We start from the raw sequence: 26,034 nt of genomic DNA, 5'->3' as shown, positions 1-26,034 counted from the left end.
TTTTCAAACTAAACAACTTAAAATTCTTCAAGAGTAAAATCTTGAGGAGTTTCACAGCATACCTCATTCTCATATGTTATGAAGTAGAGATTTGTAACTTCTTCATTTTTATTCTCTTTTTCAGAAGTTGATTCATCATAATCACTTTAAGTTGCTATCATAACTTTCTTCTTGAACTTTTTAGGACCCTCATTAAGTAGAGGATAGTCAGCCTTAAAATGTTCCAACTTTTTGCATTCATAATATAAGAGATGTGGCTCTTTATCTTTCTATTTGCTTGCTTCCCCTATAAATAAGCTTTTCTTCTTAAAATCAAATCTTTTTCTCTCATAAATCTTCTGAATTTTTTATCGATCAAGGTCAAATCATATTCATTGTCGGATTCTTCCAGCTCATCATCAAAATCCTTTTCATTGGCCATTGATTTTAAAGCTATTATTTTTTTTCTCTTTTTAGCTTCTTTTTTAGTGCTTTGATGCACACTCAGCTCATGAGTCATGAGAGAGCCAATCAACTCTTCTAAGAGAAGCTTGTTGAGATCTTTTGCTTTTTAAATCATTGTCATCTTAACTTTTTACTTTTTGGAAGAGATTTAAGAATTTTGCATATAAGATCATTGTTAGTATAGTCTTTGCTATGACTTTTCAAGTCATTAATAATATCAGTAAATCTTATAAACATTTCAGTTATAGTCTTTTGAGGTTCTATTGTAAAAAGCTCATATTTATGAATAAGCATCTTAATTTTGGATTCTTTAACTAGATTGATATCCTCATAAATAACTTCAAGTCGATCTTAAATTTTTTTAGTGGATAGATAAGAAAAATATGATTGAATTAATTAGCATTTAATACATAATATAAAATATTCACAACTTTAGTATGTAATTGAGATAATCTTTTGTCAGTATTATCCCAATCCTTTTCAGATTTCAAAAAATGCATGCTGTCAATCAAAATCATGGATGTATAAGGAACATTAACTATAACTTATAGTCTTGTTCTTGTATAAAAATTTCGTTCGTACTTTCCAATAGGTGTAATTTGTGCCATTAGAGAGAGGTGGCTTATTGATAGATTATCTTTCATTAATTGAAGTACCAATCAGTACTGCCATGATCTTTAGCTATCAATGGTTAGATCAAAGCACGATCACTTGCTCTAATATCACTTGTTGTCCAGAGGTACAACCCAAGAAGGAAGTAAATTGGTTCTTAAAATTTTATATTATTTTAAAAATTTTTAATTAACTTAAAAAATAGTGGATAGGTATGTATATCAAATAAATTAGAGTAGAGATTAAATTTTTAACAAACTTCTAGAACTTGTGTCAAAGTGTGAGCAGCCAATATCTCAAGAAAATCAGTAAGTCAAGCATAAAAAAAAGATATGTGTAGAATAGCTAAAGCAAAAATAAAGGCAGTCAGCATATAAGCATAAATACAATGAATTTATTATAGTTCGATGCCAACTCTTGCACCTACATCTACTCCTCAAACATATCCACTCGAAAATTACACTACAATCTCTAGAAGATATAGTAGATTATTTTTCAGGCTTACAATCCTAATCTAATTGATTTTTTTAGTTCACTAACCAAAATCTTTATCCAAATTAAATCACCTAACTTATCTCTATAGAAGCATCTGATTATGGACTTGGATAGATCTTACACCCTAAGTTTCTTATCCCAAGAAACTTATTACAAATATCAAAGTATAAGAAATAATAAATTCAAAGCACAATAAATAAAATTCTTGAAACTCATGGAGGTAGTTAAAGTTACAGCTCAAATATAAAAAACTCCTCCTTTAATACTTCAATAAAAATCTGAGAGTAAACTTGAAGAAGATTCTCTGTGGTTGGTGTGTTCAATCAATACTAAAAGAAATAAGACACTTAGCTATGCAAAAAAAGCTTAGCTAAATATTAAAAAATATCATAAAAAATGATTGCTGACATAATATGCATCAGCAAATAAGCATTAGCAATAGGGGAGTTGTTGATTTCATTTACCGATGCTTAAAATTTTTTATCGATAAATATTACGTTTTATCGATGCTTATCAAAAGCATTGTTAGTTCCATTTACCTATGCTCCAAGAAAGTGTCGACAAATATATATTTAATGATGGAAAAATTCTGTCGAAAAAAGATTCGTTTACCTACGCTTATTATGCATCGTCAAAAGTCAATTTTTTGCGACACTAATTTTACGTCGATTAATATTATTAGCGATGTTACCTGAGCATCGGTAAATGTTGCCTAGTAACGCTAAAGGAGCCAGAGTGTGCCAGGTTTTTGCATCGCCAAAGATCTTTGCCTACGCTTATTTTACGTCGTTAATATCCTCTTTGGCGATGCAAAATAAGCATAGGCAAATAGTGATGCAAATTAGTATCAATAACTGTTCTACAGCATCGCTAATGGTGGCACGCCCAGCATCCCAGCATGCCTTTTGACGACGCTATGGTTTATTTATCGATGCTAATTAGCATCGCTAAAGAAATTTACCTATGCTTATCTTGCATCATTAATTATCTTTTTTATCAAAAAAAAATTTATTGCTTTCATACTAATTTTTTATAATTTTTTTTTGTAAACCTATAGATAAATAAACATATATAATATATACAATATGTATACTATCTTCTTCATTCACACATATGCCAGAATGAAATTCATTTCACTTTAACAATGACACAATCTATATATATAGCAAAACATTGTGTTTATTTTTTATAACCATACATATAGCAAAACAAGTATATATACAACCATATAAAATGTCATATAAATATATGCATCCATACAAAATAAACTCCACATACCAAGCCATATCACAGACCTGCAATACATTAAAAAATTAAGTTAGCAAACTAATTATTTATTAAATAATAAAAATATATAGATTAAAAATAATATAAAATAATATCGATCACAGGAGGACACCCATCATCATCAGTGAGTCATCATCATCGATGGAGGAGACATACGGTGATATAACTCATCGAGCTTCACTCCAACTGTTGCAATCTGAGATCTAAGCTTAACATTGTCATGCTGTAGGGCCGTTATATCCTCCTGAGATTTACGGTGCTCCTCCTTAGCTCGATACATCTCCTTCTCATATCTCTTCTCTGTCTCATGCAGTCGAGCATCTGCCTCACACAAATGAGCATCACAAGAAACATGTGGTGCTCTAGAGGAGCTAGGAGCCACAACCATATATTCCAGCCCCATAATATAACTGGATCTCCTACCAAGCACCTCATCACAAATATCATTATCTGTGGGCGGGATGGAGCCCTCAGTGATAGGCTGGGATTGTATATGCATCATCCTCTAATTAAAAAATAAATAAATATAGTCAAAAGTCTAAACTTCATAATGAAATTGAAACATAGAACTTAATCAATTAATATTTACATACCTCTTCCTAATCCCAGGAAGCCATTCTCACGTCCCCCGATGATGGATCTTCTGGTAGATGTCAATCCACCCAGATAGCTATCCTATCTCGATGTTCCTCTAAAATTTATGAATATAAGTACACAGACACACATATTTTAAAACATTATTAGAGATATATATATGTGTACTTACCAGCTCATACTAATGCTACATAAATAACTTCGATCTATCACAATACATCACCGTGAGCCTCGATCGGTTTGCTGTATTCTTTTCGCAAAAGGCCTAATAAGCAAATGTATTCAAGATATTAGTAAACATATTATACCACATCAATTTAATAATTCATATTTTTATTATATATAATAGTTATACCCGATATGTAGGATCCTCATACTTATTGCAGAGGAGATCCCAATCGAAGCGTGAAACATTCCTGTGGGGTGTCTCACGTGCCGTCGCCACCCCAAGTGCACTGAATACCTCCTTCCAATAGCTATGGAGCTCATATCTAAATCCCTTTAGCAATCTCTCTATATACCTAAGGATAGCCTCCCACATGCGTGGGGTATCAATCTCCTTGATATCAAAATCATACTGCACAAATAATATACAACATATAAAATTTTTTTAAAAAAATTAAGTAATTATCAAAATAAATATAAAATAAATTGAAAGATCTGTATTTAAAAATTACAATGTAATTTATATTTAGTTACCTATAAATGGTTGAGGATCTACTTCTGTGGCCTCGAAACACTCTGCCAGTCGAATATCCTTAGGAGAGCATATGCTCAGACAATGATGCCAACCTCGCATATGTATCGATCCCTAATGTGGCACTAAAGTGACATGACATAGTCCGATGAGATGACAACCATCATCCTCTCCTCGGGATGTGCCCTCCTCCACTCCTCCAACTTTTCATTTTTGGTGGCTCTACGAGTCCGTCTAATCAAAGTATCAGCTGTAGTAAAATAAAAGCTTAAAATCAGTTATTTATATATGATAAAAACTTAAAGCAAATTAAATGTAAAAAATTATAATATATAAAATCAATCTATCATGGTGGGAGATGATATGCTTGCCTCGATAGACAACTGCTGAGATAAGGAGGTACCGATATCTCCATGTGGATCTCCCCTGTCAGATGGTCCTCCTGATGGCATAGCTTAAAATCAGTTATTTATACATGATAAAAAATTAAAGTAAATTAAATATAAAAAATTATACTACGTAAAATCAATCTATCATGACAGGAGATGATGTGCCTGCCTCATCTCCGCATGGGCCCTCCCGCGTGATCATTCTCCTGGTGCCATGCTTGTATCAAACAATATATTAGAGACAATATAATATGGACAAAAATTACATCGATACTAAATGATATATGAAATATAAGATATATGAGTTTTTTTTAAAAAAATTACATATTATTATTCAATGTCTGTATCTTTATCAGAAGGATTATCAATATCTTCATCGTCATAATCCATCAATATATAATCTTCCTCATCATTACTAATGAAGTTGTCATCATTATCGTCATCATCCTCCGACATGTTCAGATTTAATTCACTGACATCAACATTATCAGTTTGCACATCATCGCTAATCAGAGAAGATGTGCTTCCAATGTCGGCACTATACTATCCCAAGTCATCTATATTATGTTTCTCCTGAAAAAATCCTCATATGTTTCTATCTTAGAACGAATATGTATGTCATAAACACCCCTTGGTGCAATCTTTTATACAACATGTCATTCATCCTTATATCTTGTATCCTTTAGGTATATTACCTGCTTTGCCTGACTAGTGAGTATGAAAGGATCAGATTGATATCATATTCTCGCAAAGTTGACGCTTGTGAAGTATACATCTTTATGAATACCAGTCCTATTATTATAGATATCCTACCATTGGCATTTAAATAGGTAAGCAAATCATTTCGACCTATATCTTAACCGTATAATATCTCTTAGGATATCATAATGTTCAATCTCATTATCTCCATCGGCTCCCAACGTCAAAATTCCACTAGTTTGAGTCCACCTCTGCATATCAAGATCTCTTATATGAAATCTCATACCACCATAATACATGAGCTATAATATGAAACCCTAGGATCAAGATGGCATGCCAAATCATATAGTTTCTTGATTGCACCATTTTCTTTATTATGATATATTAACATCATCCATAACAACATACATATAAGTTACGAAGAATCATCTGTATACATTACATGTAATAAAAAATTAAATAAAATTGCCATAGTACTTACACATTGTTTGAACCAAATTGCAAACTCCCTTTGATATCATCCCTCGATATCTCTATTATTTTATCGCAATAATATGTCTCTATGCTCTCTATAATAAATACATGCTTATTATTTATTTTACCTCATAAAAAGTATATAATATTGATTATGTAAAAATACTTACTCCATAAAATGATAGATTTCTTTGTAATTATTTAGTACATAGAAATACGCTAAGTTGCACTCTTCTATGTCCATATGTTTGTACTTTCTTTCACTAATGAGACGAACATTAACCTTGAAAATAGATAATATAGATTCAATGTCGGCCCACTCCCTCTTTATATTGCACTTTTCACGATTGAATCATGTTTCTACATCATCAAGGTACATCAAACAGAATGTAAGACACTGTGAAAATATATGCTTTCACAATTAATCCTTCTGGACGTGCCTTATTTCGCACATATTGTTTCAACTTATACAAGAATCTGTATATATAAAATGATAAAAATAAATATAAAATATACATAATTAAAATTATAATGATCGTAAATTAAGTAAAAAATATTTTTTTTATAATATTATTATCGCTCAACAGGATATATCCATCAATACTGAATTGACCCGGCAAGCAAAGCTTCCTTTAGAAAGTGAACTGCTAAATATACCATAATATCGAAAAATGACGGCGAAAAATTTTTTTCGAGCTTACACAGAATTAGGGAAATATCTGATTGAAGCATCTCAAGTATATCAACTTGAAGTTTTCGATAACATAATTCTCAAAAAAAAATATCCAATTCAATAAGTGTGTTCTGTACCTCCAGGGTAGAGAAGCCATGCATCATAATGGGTATAAGATGCTACATCATAACATGAGGGTCATGACTCTTCATACCCAAGATACTGCCGTCTTTCAAGTTCACACGGCTTAAAATGTTGGAGACAAAATTATCAAAAAATTTTATGATTTTTAACCATTCATAAAAATTTCTTTTCTCATCTTCATGCAATGTATAACTTGCAATTAGCATTCAAAATTTTCCACCATTATGGGGCACTAACTGCAACTCATACCATAATCCCATTCTTTTCAAGTCTAGCCGAGAATTTGGATTATCCTTTATTTTTTTCTTGATGTTAAGAAGTGTCCTAATAACATTATCACAAATATTCTTCTCAATATGCATGACATCCAAATTATGATGATGTAGGAGATATTATCAATAAGATAATTTAAAAAATATGCTCCACTTCATCCAGTTCAACTCTAATTTATTATGCTTTTGCTTGTAATTTTCAGAAACTTTATCAAATTTGACACTGCCAATGATCTCTAATTATGCCAATATGTCATCTTCACTCATCACACAAGATGGCCATGCATCTCTGACTTTTCATTGAAGTATCGATTCTGATGGATTTTTCAAGAATGATTAGATGATAAAAATCGACGATAACACATATAGATAATTTTTCTTCTATGCTTCAGTCTAACAAAATAGCTATCGCCATTGCATATTGTATCGTCAAATTTTTATTTCTCAATTATGAATGTTATTGAATACTCTCTTTTTAGTGTTCTTTCTTTCTTTTCTCTTTTCTTCCTCTTTTTCTTTTCTTTTTTAAAAAAATAATAAATTTCATGCTTAAATAAGTCTATGGAAGGCTAGAAATTTTAAAATAACTATTATAAAGCTCAAACTAGCTATTTATAGCCATTAGAAAAAGGCTAACCAACTAGCCATTTAATTCTGTTAAAACTCAATAAAATCAACTCTTAATCTTTAGATTCGGTTCGGCTTCTATTGGGGTCGACTTGATATCTTGTTGACGTCAATTTGAGTGTGGGGTTGGCTCTTAAAATCTCTAAAATCAATTTTAGCTGAAAATTTTAAATTTTACTAATTTTTATCTTTCTTCTTTGAGATATCAATAACATCGACTCTTGAATATCTGGGGCCAACTCGCATTTGGGGTCAACTCATAAAACTTCTAGAGTTGGCTTAAGATACAATAGGGTTGACTCAAGATTTTTTGCAGTCGGTTTGAATTCTTGTTCTCTAAAATATAGCTTTTTATTTGGCATTCCGATTTCTCAGTCAGGTTAGCTCTTGAAATAGTAGGGTCAACTCCAATTTCGGATCAACTTAAGAGGATAATAGGATCGGCTCGATATAAAATAAGATTGACTCGTCAATATTTTGAGATTAACTCTGGTTTAGAGTTGACCCTAGAAAATGTTGGAGTCAGCTCACATACTGCAGATTTCTGATACATCATCCAGGCCAGAGTGTACCAGAATTGATTCTTTTCTTTATCAAAGTTGATTTCTGAGTAACTTTATTTGATGAACAATATTTCTAGACTAGACTTACTTTATCAAAATAAGCAACTTGTTAGTTTAAAGAGTCTTTACCTACATAAAATCTCAAGCATTCATTAGTACCAAAAGTACTTACATATTTTGGCATTATCAAAATCAATTTTTAGATCAATAATTAAAAAAATAAAATTTACATATATAGATATATATGGATCAATATCAATATATATATATATTTATATATATACATATGAGTCGGATTAGAATGGTTTGAATCATCTTTTTGAAATTTCAAATAAAAAATTGAACCAAATTTTTTTCACTTCAAAACTTTTTTAAACTAAAACCAAACTGAATTTAAAATATTGATATGGATTGAACTGAATAGATCAATTCGGATTGGATTCATGGTTCGATCAATTTTTTTGCACACTCCAATCTATGAAAAACCTTTCCATTAAGCTTGCATACATGTAGACGACAAACTTTTTCATAATGTCTATATTTTTTTTGCTAATCCAATATCCTTTTACTAGGAACCATGCATTTGGAGGAATCTACCCTTGCATTAACCGAATCTTATTTAGTATATTAGTGAAGATGTTAGTAGATGGTAAATTAGTAGACAATGGCATTGTACAATTGGCATATCGATTATTGGTTGATATTTTATTTTTACAATATTCTATACTTTTTTTAATAAAATAATAATATCTTTTATTGTTATTGTCTGCCTACTTAATAGTAATTTTTTAAATATTTAAGACATGGGCTCATATTGAATCCCATATCCATCCTATACAACTATACCATTTGTATTGATTTTTATTACTAAAATCCATTTTATATCCAAATAATATCTGATTATATATCCATTCTGAAATAAAAACATATCCATTTAGAATTAATATGGATCTAACATATTTCCATATTGGTATTCATTTAAAACAAACTTGATATCCTTTTAATATTTATATCTGCATTTGTATCTACTAAAATTATAGATATGGATATGGATATACAAATATCTAATATACATCTAACCTGTCTTCAGCTCCTTTTACGAGCCCTACTTAATCGAAGCGCCTCCACCCCCCCCCCCCTCCTCTCTCTCTAAATATATATATATATATATATATATATTTGTGAAGAACCAAAATATTAAAATCTCAACTAATTCACATAAATAAGGATGTTATGATTTTATTGTAAAACCAAGACTAGAAATAATTAGATATTGCATGCTTTTAAGGAATAAATGTTGATTGAAAACCACATCTCATACATGGGTATTGCTTAAGCTGTATCATGATATATCAGTTTTTATCTGCCAAAATTTTACAAATATTATGCCCACTTCACTCCCCACTCCCCACCCCCACCAAAACTATAAAAAAAAACTCCCCTAAAGTTCGATAGTATTTTGCCAGTTTCAAAAGAAGAAACAATAACTATTCTATATACTAGTGAGTACAGAGGTTTTTCAGGTTGCCATTTGTCATAGGCCGAATATGCCACGTTATAAGAAGAGTGGAGAGGTTTCACAAGCTGCCATGTATTTTAAGGAGAATCCCTGCGTGATGAAATGTCTTCGGTTCCTGTCGTGGATGCCCATGCATAAATGCCACTGTGGGAACCACACATGCAAATGAGTGGTGAAGAGGGAGGATGAAGCGCATGTCGAATCATGTCCTTTTCGGTATGTGCAATTATCCACAAATGAGTGGTGAAGAGGGAGGATGAAGCGCATGTCGAATCATGTCCATTTCGGTACGTGCAATTATCCGGTGCCATTCATTGTCAGAAATAAAAGATCTTGCATAGGATCTTAAAACAAAAAATAAAGCAAAAAAAATAAAACAGAAAAGAAGTAGAGAAAGAACACAAAAAGTTTATAAAGTTCGAACGACAGAATATCATTTCTATATCCTCAGACAAGATCTATATATGCATCTTTTATTGATCATAGCAGAAAACAATCATAAGGAGAAAACAACCTCTAATCTCTCATCTTTCTCTCTCTTTATAATGAGAATAAGGTTGTAGAACCCAAATTCCAATAAGGAAAAAAGAACCCACAAAGAGTTAGAATCACCTTTTAGATATTTCTCATATAAGAATAGAAGGCAATTGGCATATATATATATATATATAGACAGCTCTTGTTGAGTTTGAGAAGGACTAGAATTATTATCCTTGTTTATTTAAACTACCCATATTCCTATCCTTATCTCACTTTTCACTAATTTGAGTTTATCTTGACCACTTCTTTTAATCTTTTAGTTAGACATGACTTCATCAACTAACACATCTCCTACAGACACATGCCATCAATAAAACACCAACCAGAGATCTTGCCAATTACTACTTATCATGTAGCTCTAAGTCTGAAAAAAGTCTTACTCCAATTGAACTTCTTTTGAGTCTAAAGCTTCATCAACATATGTGCTAGATTCGCATCTACATAGATTTTCAATAATGACACACCATCCTCCACTACATGCATAAAGTGAAAAGGAACATCAATGTGCTTTGTACGTGAGTGACAAGCTAGATTCCTCGTTAAGTTTAAATACTATGACTGTCACAATACAACTCCTAACACATTCTGTTTCACCTTGAGCTATCTAAGTAATCACTTAAGCCATATGACTTTTTTGCAAGCATGCACAATTGCAATATACTTCTTCTCTGTCGTGGATAAAGCCATAATTGACTATAACTTTGACTTCTGGCTCATGTCACTGTCTGCCATAGAGAACACATATCCCATGATAAAACACCTCCTATATCTATCTCCAGTAAGATCTGCATCAACAAAGTCAACACACTCCAAACCCGTAGGCCTATAACAAAGTGAATAATTAGAAGTACCCCATAAATACATTAAGATCCACTTCACTGCTGTCCAGTGATCACTGCTAGGATTCATCATGAACCAATTGACAACTCTCACTACATGTGTAATGTCAGATCTTGTATATATCATAGCAAACATTAAGCTCCCTATTACTAATGAATGTCGTACTCAAGTCATATTTGTCTTCTTTGCTTTAGTTCTAGGTGATTGTTCCATAGACAACTTCATATGGATAGGAAAGGGGGTACTCACTAGTTTTGCATTTTGCATATTGAAGTGCTACAAAACTTCTCCACATAGGTCTTTTGGGTTAACCAGATCTTCCTATCCTTTCTCTCTCAAAGCATCTTTATATTAAGAATCTGACTCATAGATTCCAAATCCTTTGTATCAAACTCTCTAACTAATTGAGCTTTAAACGTAGATATATGACTCTTGTTGTTACCTACCACAATCATATTATCTACATACAACAGCAAGATATAGAAACTACTATCATGATAATTATAGATATATGTACCATGGTCATCCTCTAATTTACAAAAAGCCAAGCTTATAATAAAGGAATCAAACGCCTTGACATCTGTTTCAACCTACATAGTAACTTGTTCAGCTGACAAATCAGACTTTTTTTTTTTTTTCAATAAAGCCTTCAGGCTGTATCATATAAATCTCTTCCTCCAGGTTACCATACAGAAAATAATTTTAATGTCTAACTGTCCAACTCCAAGTCTCTGATTGTCGCGATTGCTAGCACAACTCTGATGGTAGTAAGACAAACAACTAGAGAGAAAATCTCATCAAAGTTAATATCTGATTTCTGAGTATAGCCCTTGACCATAAATCTTGCCTTAAACATCTCAACATTACCCTCAAAGTCCTTGAATTTGTACACCCAATAACATCCAATTGCTTTCCATCCATTAGGTAGCTCAATAAGATCCTAAGTCTTAGTTTTCTATAAAGATTCCTTCTCTTTCATAGCATATTGCCATCTGTGTAGACATATAAGCCTCTTGGTAACAACTAGGCTCATGCTCCTCTGCCAAAGCAACATAAGCACCAACAATATTAGTCTCAAGCCTGAATGATGTGATATAGTTATTATATCTCGCAGGTGGTCTAATGACCCTCCTAAGATGCCCTGAATCAACTGGTATCTCGACATATCAACTGTCCTCATGAAGTGAATGAGAAGTCTCCAGTCCATGCTCATCATCTACCACTCTACTATCAAGCTCCACATCATTGGACACATCATGCTCCACTAGAATTTTCTTCTTTTCATAAAATATAATAGTTCTCTGAAAAGAATCTTCATTAAAAACAATATCCCGATCAATAATAATCTTGTGGACAGTAGGATCCCATATTGTGTATCTTTTTATTCCTTTCATATAGCCAAAAAATATGCATCTCTTAGAGTTCATATCAAGTTTGATCCATTTCTCACTCGAAATCTAAACATATGCATCACAATCAAATACATAGAGAAAAGAATAATTAAGAGGCTTGTCAAACCAAACCTCTTCAAAAATCTTTAATCTAAGAGAGACCGGAGGTGTTATGTTCCTTAAAAAATAAATTATACTTACAGCTTCTACCCAAAATCTCTCGTCAAACCTCACTGTACTCAACATGCTTTTGACACGTTCCACAAGAGTCCTGTTCATTCTCTCAGCAACACCAATCTATTGTGGTATCCCAAGAACTGTCAAGTGCCACTTGATCCTATGTTCATTGCAAAAGGCTTTATATTCCTTTAAACAAAATTCTCCTCCATTATCAGTATGGAGACATTTTATTATCAAAATTTTTTATTTTTCAATCTAAGCTTTGAAATATTTAAATTTTTCGAATACATCTGATTAACTCTTGAGCATATAAAAGAAAGAATTACCTCCCAAAGAAATAACAGGTGCCTCCCAAGTATTAGAATGAATCAACTCGAAAAAATTTCTACTTCCATTGCAAGACAAAGATCAAGAAAGTCTACGCTACTTTCCAGACAAATAATCTTCATAGAAAAATAAAAAGATAGACTTATAATCAGAAAGAAGATCTCTGTTAGAAAGTACCTGAAGCCCATACTCACTCATATGTCCCAAATGCCTATGCCAGCTAGTAAGAGACTCTGACTTGATGCTACAACAACAGCTTCTCCCACTAAAGTCTCACCAATCAACCTATAAAAATTACCGACCAACCCTCCCTGCACCACCACCATGCAACATTTGACAACTTTCAATTAATACTTCTCTCTGATGAATTTCATATCATGCTCGTTGAACATCCTTAAAGATAGAAGACTCTTTCGGAGTGCAGAGATATGTCTGATATCTGAAATCGCACAAAAACACCCATCGAACATCTTGATCAGCATATCTTCTACTCCAATAACAGGGCACTCACTGTTGTCTCCAATGTAAACGGTGCCACCCTTGCAAGGTCTATAAATACGAAACTATTCCCAATGAGGAGTCATGTGAAATGATGTGCCTGAATCAAGACCCCACTGATTAAGTATCTTCGATCTTTTTTGAATAGATAATGCACCTCCATCTTCAGATGTAATAGAACTAGCTTCTACCACATTTCCTGAGAAATTATTAGACTTCGGCTTATTCTCTCCACCTCCTTTTTTTAGTCTCCAATCCTTCCTCTTGTGTCCTGATTTACCACAGCTCCAGCACTTTATCTTTTTCATTGCCTTGGACTTCAATCTGGACTTTCCTTTATCACCATGATCTCTCTCCATGGGTCTTCCTTGTGCTACCATTGCATCAGCTGATGAACTTTGACTTGATTTATGCCTTAGTTCTTCAGTAAAAAGCGATACTACAATAAATTCCATCTCAAGAGACTTCACATGGCTAAGATTTATGATTAGATTATTCCAAGAATCTGACATAGAATAAAGTAAAAGGCTAACTTTTTTTTCATCATCAATTTGAACATCAAGGGCCATAAACTTACAGATTAAGGAATTGAAGTGATTGAGGTGCTCTTGAAGTGATGCTCCATCTTTTATCTATAGGTTGTATAGTTACCATCTGAGGAATATCTTGTTCATCAATGACTTTCCTTCATATATGCCCTTTTGCTTCTTCTACAATCTTTTTGCAGTTGTCTTAGTCTCGACATTAAAAAGAACAGTATCCTCCAATGCTAGGAATAGGTTTGCCAAAACCATCTCATCTTTCTCTATGAACTGTTTATCTCTCATCTCTTCCAACTTGTCTTTTTTATCGAGGAGAGCCACTGTGCAACCATCTTTCACCAGCACCACATATATCTTGAGTTTCTATAGTGCAAAATTTGTCCTATCAAAGCGTGGGATCTCAAACTTGGTTGCACTCTTTCCTGCCATTATGATTACACTGCATAAAACTTCCTACAAACCTTTGGCTCTAACACCAATTGTTAGAAACATAGGATATTGCATAGAAAACTAAAACAACAGTTATGAGGTTATGTCATTCCTACGTCCTCAAGCAAGATCTCTGTCCACATCTTTTATTGATCATGATAGAAAACAATTACAAAGAGAAAATAACTGATAATCTCTCATCCTTCTCTCTCTACAATGAGATTAAAGTTGTAAAATCCAAATCCCAACAATACAGGAGAAAAAGAATTCATAGAGAGTTAGAACCACCCCTTAAATATTTTTCATATAAGAATAGAAGGTAATGGGTGTGTATATATATAGGCAACTCTTGTTCACTTTGGCAAAGACTAGAATTATTATCCTTACCAATTTAAACTACCCATATTCCTATTCTTATCTTACTTTCCACTTATTTGAGTTTATCTTCATCACTTCTTTTAGTGTTTTAGTAAGATGTGACTTCATCAACTAATATTCATAAGTGTGAAAAATCAAAAACAGTACAAAAAGGATGTTAGAAGCCACATGTCATCATCTTCCACGAAGAAAAAAAGAATGTATAACTTATTTTCTACAAAAAAAAAAAAAAAAACTTTTTTGGGATGGGAGGGCATGCGATTATGGTTTTTAAGGCATTGGGATAGGAAGCCATGTGAATCGGATCATATTAAAAGGGCAAAAAAAAAAAAGTTGCCACGTGTCACTATCTTACAAGCAGGAAAAGAAAAAAAGAAAGGTTCTTACCTTAAGCAGGAGGTGGGTGTGTATGATGCTAGAGGCCTTTGGGCAAAGATGTCATCATCTTCCATGTAGGGGGGGAAAAAAAATAAAACTTATTTTTTGAATAAAAAACATCTTATTTTTGCTCCATTTCCTTTACAAACATGAGTTGAAGAGGGAAGGCCAAGTTCGCGCTGGTTTGTCCCTGATTCATACCACGCAATCGTTGAATGCCGTTCCAAGGTGGATCGAATCACAAAAGAGGAAAAGTAAAAAACGGTTAGGTGCCACATGTGGATACTTTAGTTGTCGAAAAGGATTAGAAAATAACGTTACCTCTTCATGCATGAAAAGGAAGGCATGAACAAGGAATAGATGCGTACATGCGACACCACACGCATCTATCGTTCGGTGGAACATATCGAGTAGGAAGCTGTATCTACCCATTTTAGGTACATGTCTATGGGAAGCAAAGGTAGAAAAATCAACACCATCGTAGCCACCAATCCATGTAACAGTGGATATCGGAAGAGCATGGGCGGATCACATCCGTGGATCCGATTTTAATGGTTCATCCCCTTATTTCTTGGCCATTGTGCAGTAGACATTCTGCGCCTCTAAGCACAATATGCCGACGCTCGACCTAGAAATTGCCATCTCATTTTACCTTTTACTGCTTTCTCACATCTTTCCGGTGCATGCACGTGGCTTTCTCATATCTTTTCGGTGCATGCACATGGCTTTAACTGTAGATAAGGGAAGCAAATAAGATGCAGATGCAGATAGATAGGGTTGTCGCAATGGAAAAACCTACTACTTGCCCATACATGCGGACAGGTGCAAGATCCTGCACATCCCCTTCCCCGCCCAAATCACTGCTGTTGAAAAGAAAATAGGATAGTGATGATAGCGGTGCCAAGATCGACAAGTCCATCAACACGACCCTCCCCATCCGTTCCCCCTCCAAAACAAATACATACATACGTTCATACATGCCCCTACAAATCAAGTGCTGAGATCCGCATGATCGTCCACATGTTCTTCCCCTCTCGCCTTCCTACCTCTTCATACATGGAAACATACAACAATATATATATACATATACATATACATATACATACATACATATATATATATATATATATATATATATATATATATATATATATATATATACACACACACACATATATGTATGTATGTATATGTGTGTGTGTGTGTGAGAGAGAGAGAGAGAGAGATTGGACTCTGATCACTAGATCCAAGTCTAAATCCGATCACATATGCATCCATCTGATTAGTGCACATCTCAAGGCACCCATTCCCAACAAACAGAGACCATTCCTTTGTCATTTGGCTAACATGATGCATTAAAATAAAAAAAAAAGAAAAAAAGGATGACATTCAATGGGACGCGTTAAAAAAAAAAAAAAAAGGCTTAATGGGGATGTGACACAGCTCTCATTCTCTCTCTCTCTCTCTCTCTTATTTCAAATAGTCCAGCCATTGAAATTCTCTCTCTAATCGAAATCAACCTCCTTTCTCTCTCTATCTCATCGCCGAAGCACCATCAACCCCATAGCTCTCCACCCCTCTGTCATTGAAATCTCATCCCCCACCTCCCTCTTTCTCATCGAAAGGTAGCTCAGGGAAAGATTAAATTCATTTCAAGTTGAACAAAGATAAAAATAAGAAAATGATTACATTGTCAACAGCCTGTCGTTGGAATTCTTTATTCTCCATCTCTTGAATGCAAGGTACATCTTAACCATTGTATAATGCTTAGAGAATAAACACAAGATTGTAGCACATAAAAATATACCTGATATGCATCACTTGTAGTACATTTGATATACATCAATAAAAGTAAATTACATTTTAATTGCATCCTCCTTTAAATAGCAATCACAATATATATTATTTAGTAGAATATATACATTTGAATATTGTTTATATTAACTCTATTCCATTAGCAGTAACTATACGAATTACACATATAATAGACATAGAAAATATGTATGATAATAACATGATGGCCATTTTTAGTACACCAGATATAGTTTTATAGGAGGACGAAGCAATGGCGATGATTATATTTCACTCGATGATATACCCAATTCAGCCAATATTGATAATATAAAGAGAACTTCTGAGCGAGTAGATTGTATTGCCTAGACATCAAATCCAAGGAACATTGACATGGTCTTCAATACTTAAGAAGAAATAGAAGCCTACAACTAATATGTGTCTCACAAAGGATTTGATATTCGAATGAGAAATTTACATACTCATATTTGATGTCTCATATATTATACTATGTAATATATATCATGTCTCAACGATGTTCTATGTGCCCATATTTTAAATTTCTTATTTGTTTAAGAATTCACCACATCCCTATGCATCACATATTAAAGCGTTGGACAAAATCTACAAAGGAATGAATTATTGATATGGTATAAAGGATAGGTGAACTTAGGGAGGACAACAACGAAAACTACAAGATTTAATGGGCTATATAAAAAGCTTTTAAAATTAGCATATGATGATTGTACCTTCTACGAAACATATGATTTTGTCATGAACGATATGAAATCTATCATCAAAAAAATATGCACATTAAAAAAAACCTACTTAAATAACAAAGTATTACAAACAAAAGCCGCATTTAGTTTTTGGTAGCCATGATGCAGTACAGCCAAGCAAAAAAAAAAACAAGTGTTAATAATATTATACTTAAAGATCCTCCGGTTTCAAACTATAAAAGTCAGAAAAAATTGAGTAGGTTAAAGCACCCAATAAAGGTTGCATTAAAGAAATAATAGACATACAAGAAATATCATCAAAAAAATCATAATATTCGAACATATAATACAACGTTAACAAAAACTACATCATTTTAATTAATTAGTGTTATACTTTGATCTTGTGATTTACTGTGTTATTATATTTTTATACAGGTCAATAATTGCGAAGCATATATCAGTGGCAATTCATTCGAGGAAGAGCAACTCGATGAGCATGTAGGCTCATCGGTGCTTTTGATCATATGTTTGTAATTCTATTATAATGGACATCATTTTGACTTGGATAGATATTGTATATAAGTGATGTACATGATGTGTTAACTCATTAAGATGTAAAGAAATATGATTGTACATGGTTGTCAAAAAAAACATGATTGCACATAGTTGTAAATAAATGTATTACTCATACATCATGATATAATTTGTTCTATTTATTCTGTATATCTAATATTACACTGACAATTGTGATCTTCAAATAATTAGTCTAAGTATTTTTTGTAAAATGGTTCAGCATAAAATTTGTAAACACTATTTTGCAGAATAAACACAAACTTTCAAAACAAATACTAACTTCTGATGGAATAAACATAAATTCTACAACAATAAATACAAATTCATCGAAATAAATACTAACTTCTAGTAGAATAAATAAAAATCCCATAAAAATAAATATAAACTCGCTAGAATAAATAAAAACGGATCCAGGATAAATATAAATTTCCTTACAGGATAAGTAGTTTGAGATGAAAGGAGGACATTCATGAACAGAGCATGGAATGATGGATGACAGAATAACTGGAGATGACTAACATCAATGGGGCTTATTTTATCACTTTCTTAAGCCAACAACACCCTTGTAACTCTGGTTTCTGGGAAAAAGTTTTCAGAAGGCATAAATTGAAAAGGTTTTTATGCACTGGGGAGGAACTGAACTCGAAAAGGTTGCTGGAATATCCCATCAACTCTGCTTCTCACACCTTCCCTTTACTCTTCTCAACACTACTTCTAGCAACTATATTATGCTACAACTAAGTGTAGTAACTAAAACCAACTAATTTAGTCTATGAGACTCAAAACTACCTAAAAAGACTCACTCGCAATGACTGCCGACATATAGAAGTCATTCAGGGTAAAAAGGAACAAAAGAAAGAAAGAAAAGAACAGAAGAGGGAAGATTGTACATCCTTGAGAAACATAGCTGGCTTTTTAGCTATCTAAACCTATTTCACAATGCTTACCACGGTGATTTGTGGATCTAGAAAATCTTGAACCCAAGTTCTTTGAGAAACCTGCAGAAATAACTGCATGATTAAGATTTCGTAGCATCACTTCTAGAAACCGACTTCCCATCTGTATCTACCACTTTTTTTTTTCCTCCCCCTACAAGGTATCAAGCAAAATATATAAGTTTGGTCAAGGAACATTTTCAGCTTTTCCATTGTACTCAGAAATTATGTGAAAACTCACAAGGAAATCCACAACATGAGTCTTCTTTTCACAATAGAAACGTCCACAAAATCTTGAAATCATCATTACGTAAAGATTGATGGTGCCTTCTTGAATAATATTCATACCCTCATGTGAATGGTAGTATCCATCAAATACAACAGTGCAGAATCCATAGAGGCAAAAACTTCCAAGTTTTTTCACTGTATCATGGATAAAAAGTGAATATTTAGGTCAAGAGTGAACAAGTACATTAAGGCACCTTCCTGAAGTAATGGAAGTCACCACCCCAAAACCATGCAGAACTTGCATCCCTAACTTCACATGTATCCTTCTAGTGATCATGACTGCATCCTCAGTTTCATTCCCAACTACTCAGATGCCCTCACATACCGTCTTTTGGTTGGCTCCATGATGAACCAAAAAACATTAAACGGGCCCTGAAAGCATGTTTATAAAGTCAATAGGTCATGGTCAACCCATGCTACGGACTTGGTATTGGCTTGGCATGGTATGTGCTGATGGGCATGGAACATAGAGGTACCAACCACAAGTGGATGCCAAACTTGAGCACAAAGTTCTTTTTTTCCCCTCCTTTCCTTCTCAGGGATTTGACAACATTTTCTGTGTTGGGAACATAGAGGTACCAACCACTACAAACAAAATAACAGGCACGAGAGCTGACTGAACAAATCAATTTAGACAAAATAATGACATTCCAATTTAGATTCATCTCGCCCTATCAGATAAATAGTGTAGACAGAACTCATCAAATATTGCAGACATGGAACACCATGTAGACATAGAACTCCATGTAGAAGACCTACTATGAATTACCAAAAGGAACTCCATCCACATACTTGGAATCAGTTATACAGAAAGGAGAGAATAAACATCTTAATGAGGTGATAGCACAACTAGACAAACATGCACATTCAAGGAAATCATAGTCATAGCATATACAATTTATGATGGTATAACTAACAAACATGTGGAATGTTATATATCAAAACTAGATCCAGATAAATTAATAATGATGTGGCAATGATGCTCACTGTCCTATAATAACAACATTGATCATAACCATAAAACAGATTTTTTTGCCCTATCTCAACAAACTGATTTGGGTACTCAATTACCAAGCACCACATCAATAGATGATTCCATATCAAATTTGCATTATTGAAAAAGAATTCCAACAAAGCCAATTAAAAGCAACATTATTCTATTTATTTATTTTGTTCATTATAGTACAGTTCCGATATGTTTATGATAACTTCAAAGATGTTATAATCGAGGTTCGCCATCTTGGTAGCGGATCCCATACCGCTACTATGATGGTACAATATCGATATGTTTGATATGGGGGTTGGTTCAGCATACTGAGGCACGGATACCCTCTCTCCCTTAAGGTACCGAGTCTCACTTTGATATCGATACGGTACGGTAGATCCAATACGAAGTGATGCACCTAAGGTTTGTTATGCCGATAGCCCATATGGGTCAGCCAGTGACACGGTTTGGTACATCCTTGTGTTGGATCCAAACCAACACAATAGAGAGAGTGGGGGAGAAGGACTGGAGAGAGGAAAAGAGCAAGATAGAGAGAGAGGGAGAGAAGAGGAAGGGAAGAAGCGGGAGAGGAAGGGAAGGCCAACGGTCGCTGGTCGTCCTAGTTTTGGCCCAGCAGATGCCAGGGAAGAAAATCTAGCCATCTAAAGACCTCCACGGCCCTTCGATAGCCACCGATAGCCTCCCTGATCCCCCCCCCCCCCTCTCTATCTATTTTCCTATCTCCAAAGGAGGATGGAGCTTTGGAGACCTCGATGGCCTTTTGGCGGCCTCTCTGGCCTTTCCTTCTCCTTTCCTCCCTCTCTATCTCTCTCTTTTCCTCTCTTTCCTCCCTCTCTCCCTTAGTCCTCACCGGTGTTTTTCCTCGAATGCCAAACCATTCCAGTCAGTCGGGTATTGTTTGGTACGCCCCGAACTATCCAGTTCGGCAAACCTTGGATGCTTTAGTATAGCACCGCATGCTTAAACTCATCAAGCACGGATGTGCAGATAAGCTTCTTATTGCAAGTATGTAAGTATAGTCTCTTTGCTTGCTTGGTTGTTGATATGCTCAAGTAGTTAATAAGCCTCTCTCCAGATAATTGCAAATTAAGATGCAATGGTAAGCTAAACTTTTAATGTTTGTTGATGATACCTTAAGTATTGCATCACTTTTTGAGCATCTTCTACTCCACTTGCTCAAGGACAGCATCTCCTACTCCACTTGTTTACAATGCTTCACTAAAGCAATTTGACCTACCATCACTACATAAAAGAGGATTTCAATCATCAAAGTCTGATGGCACTCTGTGAAGAACAGAACACAATGATGAAAGAATAGTAACATGAAATAAAATTGTGGGAGAAGTGAACTGGACATATTATCTCACATATATCATGATTATGCATGGCAGTATATTGCTCATGAATGCTCAGCTAGTTATTTTGCTTGAAGGAAGGGATTATGATGTAGCATATGTAAATGATGGTCCATGGCTAATAATGTCTGATTTTTTTTTTTTTTTTTTGGCAATAAAAAGTCATAAAATTTCTAGATTTTGTTCAGAAAAATGAGGCTCCTCGCTTAGCGACAGATTATGAAAGTAGTGCAAAGAAAATATGAAGTATGAAGAAAAGGGGAACTGTATGCACTACAACTACAGAGAAGACAGCTAGGTCATTGAATTGTTATATGGGATGGATTATATGGAAAGCAAGGAACATGAGGACTTCTTAGTAAAAGATGGAATCACCTAGCATACCTGCAAATTGGGCTGTTCTTCTTTTACAGGAGTTTGTACACTACACCAGGTCAACAAAGGATCATTAGTGTCAAGGTACAAGAGATGGCCCTCAACTCTGGAGCCCTTCATTTCAACACTTTCTTATTTCCCTTCATTCTTATTTCAGTGGCTCTAGAATCCAATAGACATAACCCATGTTGACCATCCTATGTTTAAGGATATTTAAGTGACGGTTTAATTATTAATTTCCTTTGAGGTTTCTAATGTCTATAGGCAAAGAAGCCAGCCAGTCAATTGGATAGCTTGTTAAGCGGTCGATCATGGTATCCATAGAGATTGAATATGTAACTTCCTTGCAACTTCTTGATTTGACCACAGCTGATTATTTTGGAGTTTCTTTCCTCTGTTGTAGGCAGTGGGTGTCCCCCTGGTTTACCCAATAAATAAATAAATGAATAGATATATAGATAGATAGATAGACAAATAGAAAAGCAAATAAGTAAACAATAAATAGATAATAATGGAGGGGAAAGGACAGCACAGCCAATGGCAGTTTAAACCAAGACCAATGGAGAAGGGAAAAAAAAAAAAGGAAACAAAGGTCATGGCCATACGATCATGACATTCGTTGAGACTGAATTTCAAATGAGAATGCATGTTATGCATATCAAGAAAAACATATAAAACAGTAAAATCGAAAGCCTAATATTGTTGTTTTGGGGGGGGGGGTGGCACACACTACAATCTTAGGCTTTCAATTTTACACACCAATAAAGCCTAACCTCGAATCCTCCACAATGGGGGTTATAAAGTGTATATTGGAAAAAGCCTGAGCAATCCATGTCCAGATTGAGGAATTCCTAAATTTAGGCCAAACAAAATTCAAAAAAAATAAAAATAAAAATAAAAAGAAACTGAAAGAACAACTTGACTAAAAATAGACAATGTACCTTCACATATCGAGCTCTCCAATGCCTTCCTCCTCAACTACTTGAGTACCAATCATACCGGAGGCTGGCAATGCCCCAAGAACAGCTACACATCGCACACGCCATCAGTTACCTGTTTGATCAGATGAGGGGAAAAATATTGAAGCTTCACTTCACTTGAGCGATGCCAGATAAGCAGTGGGTGCTGGGTAAAAGATTGATTGAATCACAACAGCAGACCCAGCATAGGGTCCCCATAGAGGCAGCTGATGAGAATCTAAACCTAGGGTTGGTGGTCAGTGGAGGCAAGACAAAAGCTGCTGATCAGTGGCCTTTACCTTAGGTTCTAGAAATGAAGAAAAGATTCCCATGAATAAAATTTTTAGGTATATATTTTGCACTTCCAGGGAATCTCTTATGGACAGGCCTCAACCAAACATTCCTCCTCTAATTGGCAGTCAACCAAACCTTCCTCAAAAGGAACACAACCTTCCACCCTCATCTTCACTGCTAATTCCCTCAACAACTCATAAATCCTCTCCCATCCTTGCAATCTCTCACCTGCCAAGAAAGTGTGAACCTCATTACCAACCTCGACTGCACTATACCCAGGTAATTTTGTTAACCCTGTCTCCTCCATCACTGTTCTAACCTCTGTCACATTATCCCACTTAGCATCAAAAGCATACATGTTAGACAGAAGATTATGGTAACCAGCATGGTAAGGTTGCAGTTCCAGAAAATTTTTTGCAACTAACTCACCCATCTCAATGTTCTGGTGTATTCTACAGCCAGCTAGCAAAGCACACCAAGCATCAGGGTCAACAGGTTTTGGCATACGCTCTATGAGCATCATGGCCTCATGCAATTGTCCACCACGCCCAAGAAGATCAACCATGACACCATAATGCTCCGAAACAGGCACCACCCCATAAACATGGTTCATGCTATCAAAAATCCTTCTTCCCTGCTCAACCAATCCAGCATGGCTGCATGCAGACAAGATAGATACAAACGTGACATTGTTAGGTTTAACTGATGATTTAATCATGCGCTCAAATGTAGCAATTGCTCTGCTGCCAAGGCCATGAATTCCATAACCTGCAATCATTGAAGTCCACAGCACCACGTCTTTCTCCTCCATGCTTTCAAATACCCTGACAGCACTATCCAGGTTGCCACACTTGGAGTACAAGTCTACAAGAGCAGCACCCACAAACACCTTGTTCTCAAAACCATTCGTGACCAAGTAACCATGGAGGCAGACAGCTTGGTGCTGAATTCCCAACTGAGAACATACTTTCAGAACCTTCACCATTATAACTGCATCAGGAATCGATCCATCCAAAAGCATACCTTTAAACACTCTCAAGGACTCATTGGGCAAACCATTTTGCGCATAACCACCTATGATGGCAGCCCAGGAGACTGCATCCTTCTTTGGCATTCGATTGAAGATATCCATTGCTTCTCTGTAACTTGAACACTTCATGTACAGATCAACCAGAGAAGTGGAAACAGCCAACTCTGATTCCAATCCTTTCTGAATCACAAGTTCATGTACCCTTTTGCCTTCTTCCAGATCTAAAGCAAGTGCGCAAGCCTGAAGAGCACTAACCAAAGTAACCGAATTGGGCTCTAATCCCACATCATTCATCCTCCTATAAGCATTTAAAGCTTCAGTAGGATTCCCATTTTGAGCATAACAAGCTACCATACAACTCCAAGATATAACATCTCTTCGAGGCATCACGTCAAACAATCTTTTTGCCATTTTGACCACACCCAGCTTCGCATATAGATTCAAAATAGAATTCATCAGAGACAAGTCGGACTCAAAACCCATTCTGATCACAAAACCGTGGCAGGATTTTCCAGAATGAAGATCCCCAAGCTGCCCAAGAGCAGATACCACACTGACAAGGGTCACTGGATCAGGAGTCACAGATTTCCCCAAAAACATTCGAGAGAAGAACGACACTGCCATATCAGCCTCACCATTCTGCTGGTACCCAGAAACAATGGAAGTCCGAAGCACAACATCTGGCTCAGGAAATCCCTCAAACACTCGGAGAGCATCTCCCATGTCTCCGAATTTTGCATACATCTCGACGAGAGCCGCGCCCACGAACATATCGGATCTGACACGGTGGGTCCTGACAACAAGACCATGGACGGCTTTGCCGGTGCCAAGCGCGGAGAATGCAGCACAGGCCTTGAGGGCGATGGGCAGAGTGAAGGCATCGGGGCGGTGATGTGACGGGGAGGAGCGGCACATACGGTGAAAGAGGCGGAGGGTTTCGGGCCATTGGCGGGCACGGGAGTGGGCGCGGAGGATCGCGTTCCAGAGGAAGGTGTTTGGATGGGGTATTTCGTCGAATAGCTTGCGGGCGGACTCGAGATGAGTGATGCGGGCATATGAAGCGGTGAGGCGGGTGGCAAAGAAGCAGTCGGGAGCCGCGAAGAGGCCGGTCCGGAAGAGGAGGGAGTGGAGCTGAGCTACGGAGTGGGCGTCTCTGCACGCTTCGAATATCCTAGAGAGCGACTCCCTGCTTCTCATGTATATGGAATTGAAATATTTCACATAAATCCGGATAATTTTGCTGATTTCAGTAAGGAAAAAATATTTAAGTTCAGATTGATCCTTGAATTACTTAAGAGTGCCCCTGCTTATGTCCTTATGTGCAAATGTGATGGCCCGGCCCGAGTAAAGAATTCCAGCCCACCAAAGCCCAAAAAAAAAAAAAACAGAGGAGAAGACTCCCTTCGGGAGTCTTCTTCCTCCGTTCACCGGCTCCCAATCGGAGTCGGAAAAGAGCCCCCCTCCGGCTCTATTTAAGGAAGAGATCCCTCCTCTCTCCCTTCCACCAAAGATCCGAGATCCAGTCGGTGGCAATCGTCAAAAAATCACTGCGGAGACCCGTCCCTGTGCCCGTCCAATTGCTCACCGAAAAAGCCTCGCCGGCATCGGAGGTAAGCCTCTTCCCCTTCCTCTCTTCTCCCCTTTCCTTCCCATGCCTGTGTGCACGCTCGCCGGCGACCGGAGTCGCCGGATTTTGTTGCGGAAGAAACATCTATTT

At 35.6% G+C, this 26,034-nt stretch overlaps 1 protein-coding gene and 1 long non-coding RNA gene across 9 annotated transcripts; both read right to left on the bottom strand.

Moving 5' to 3' along the window:
• Positions 1-2,688: 2,688 nt before the first annotated feature.
• Positions 2,689-4,375, bottom strand: LOC105033075 (uncharacterized). Its single transcript, XR_829925.4, has 5 exons — positions 4,132-4,375; positions 3,788-4,009; positions 3,605-3,697; positions 3,432-3,529; positions 2,689-3,343 (listed from the first exon to the last, which is right to left on the bottom strand). It is a non-coding gene; the product is annotated as an uncharacterized lncRNA (long non-coding RNA).
• Positions 4,376-4,517: 142 nt separating this feature from the next.
• On the bottom strand, positions 4,518-25,635 carry LOC105033053 (putative pentatricopeptide repeat-containing protein At3g01580). Of its 8 annotated transcripts, XM_073251494.1 has the most exons (4): positions 22,976-25,635; positions 22,808-22,885; positions 21,437-21,546; positions 16,678-19,883 (listed from the first exon to the last, which is right to left on the bottom strand). In XM_073251494.1, the coding sequence occupies exon 1, from the start codon at positions 25,512-25,514 to the stop codon at positions 23,370-23,372; it is 2,145 nt and encodes a 714-aa protein (XP_073107595.1). In that variant the 5' UTR covers positions 25,515-25,635; the 3' UTR covers positions 16,678-19,883; positions 21,437-21,546; positions 22,808-22,885; positions 22,976-23,369. The 8 variants fall into 8 exon arrangements, with proteins under 8 accessions (XP_073107594.1, XP_073107593.1, XP_073107592.1 ...); XM_073251493.1 differs by lacking the exons at positions 16,678-19,883; positions 22,808-22,885 and adding an exon at positions 4,518-4,571; XM_073251492.1 differs by lacking the exons at positions 16,678-19,883; positions 22,808-22,885 and adding an exon at positions 9,405-9,698.
• Between the last annotated feature and the right edge of the window lie 399 nt (positions 25,636-26,034).

This window comes from Elaeis guineensis, chromosome 2 (genome assembly GCF_000442705.2).
Source record: "Elaeis guineensis isolate ETL-2024a chromosome 2, EG11, whole genome shotgun sequence".
Taxonomy (NCBI): Eukaryota; Viridiplantae; Streptophyta; class Magnoliopsida; order Arecales; family Arecaceae; genus Elaeis; species Elaeis guineensis.
Note: the sequence above shows the minus strand (reverse complement) of the source record. Positions and strands in the feature narration are given on the sequence as shown.

Bases quoted from the DNA above. Each gene is read 5' to 3' on its own strand.
- LOC105033053 (XM_073251493.1), bottom strand. From the start codon at position 25,514: ATGAGAAGCAGGGAGTCGCTCTCTAGGATATTCGAAGCGTGCAGAGAC.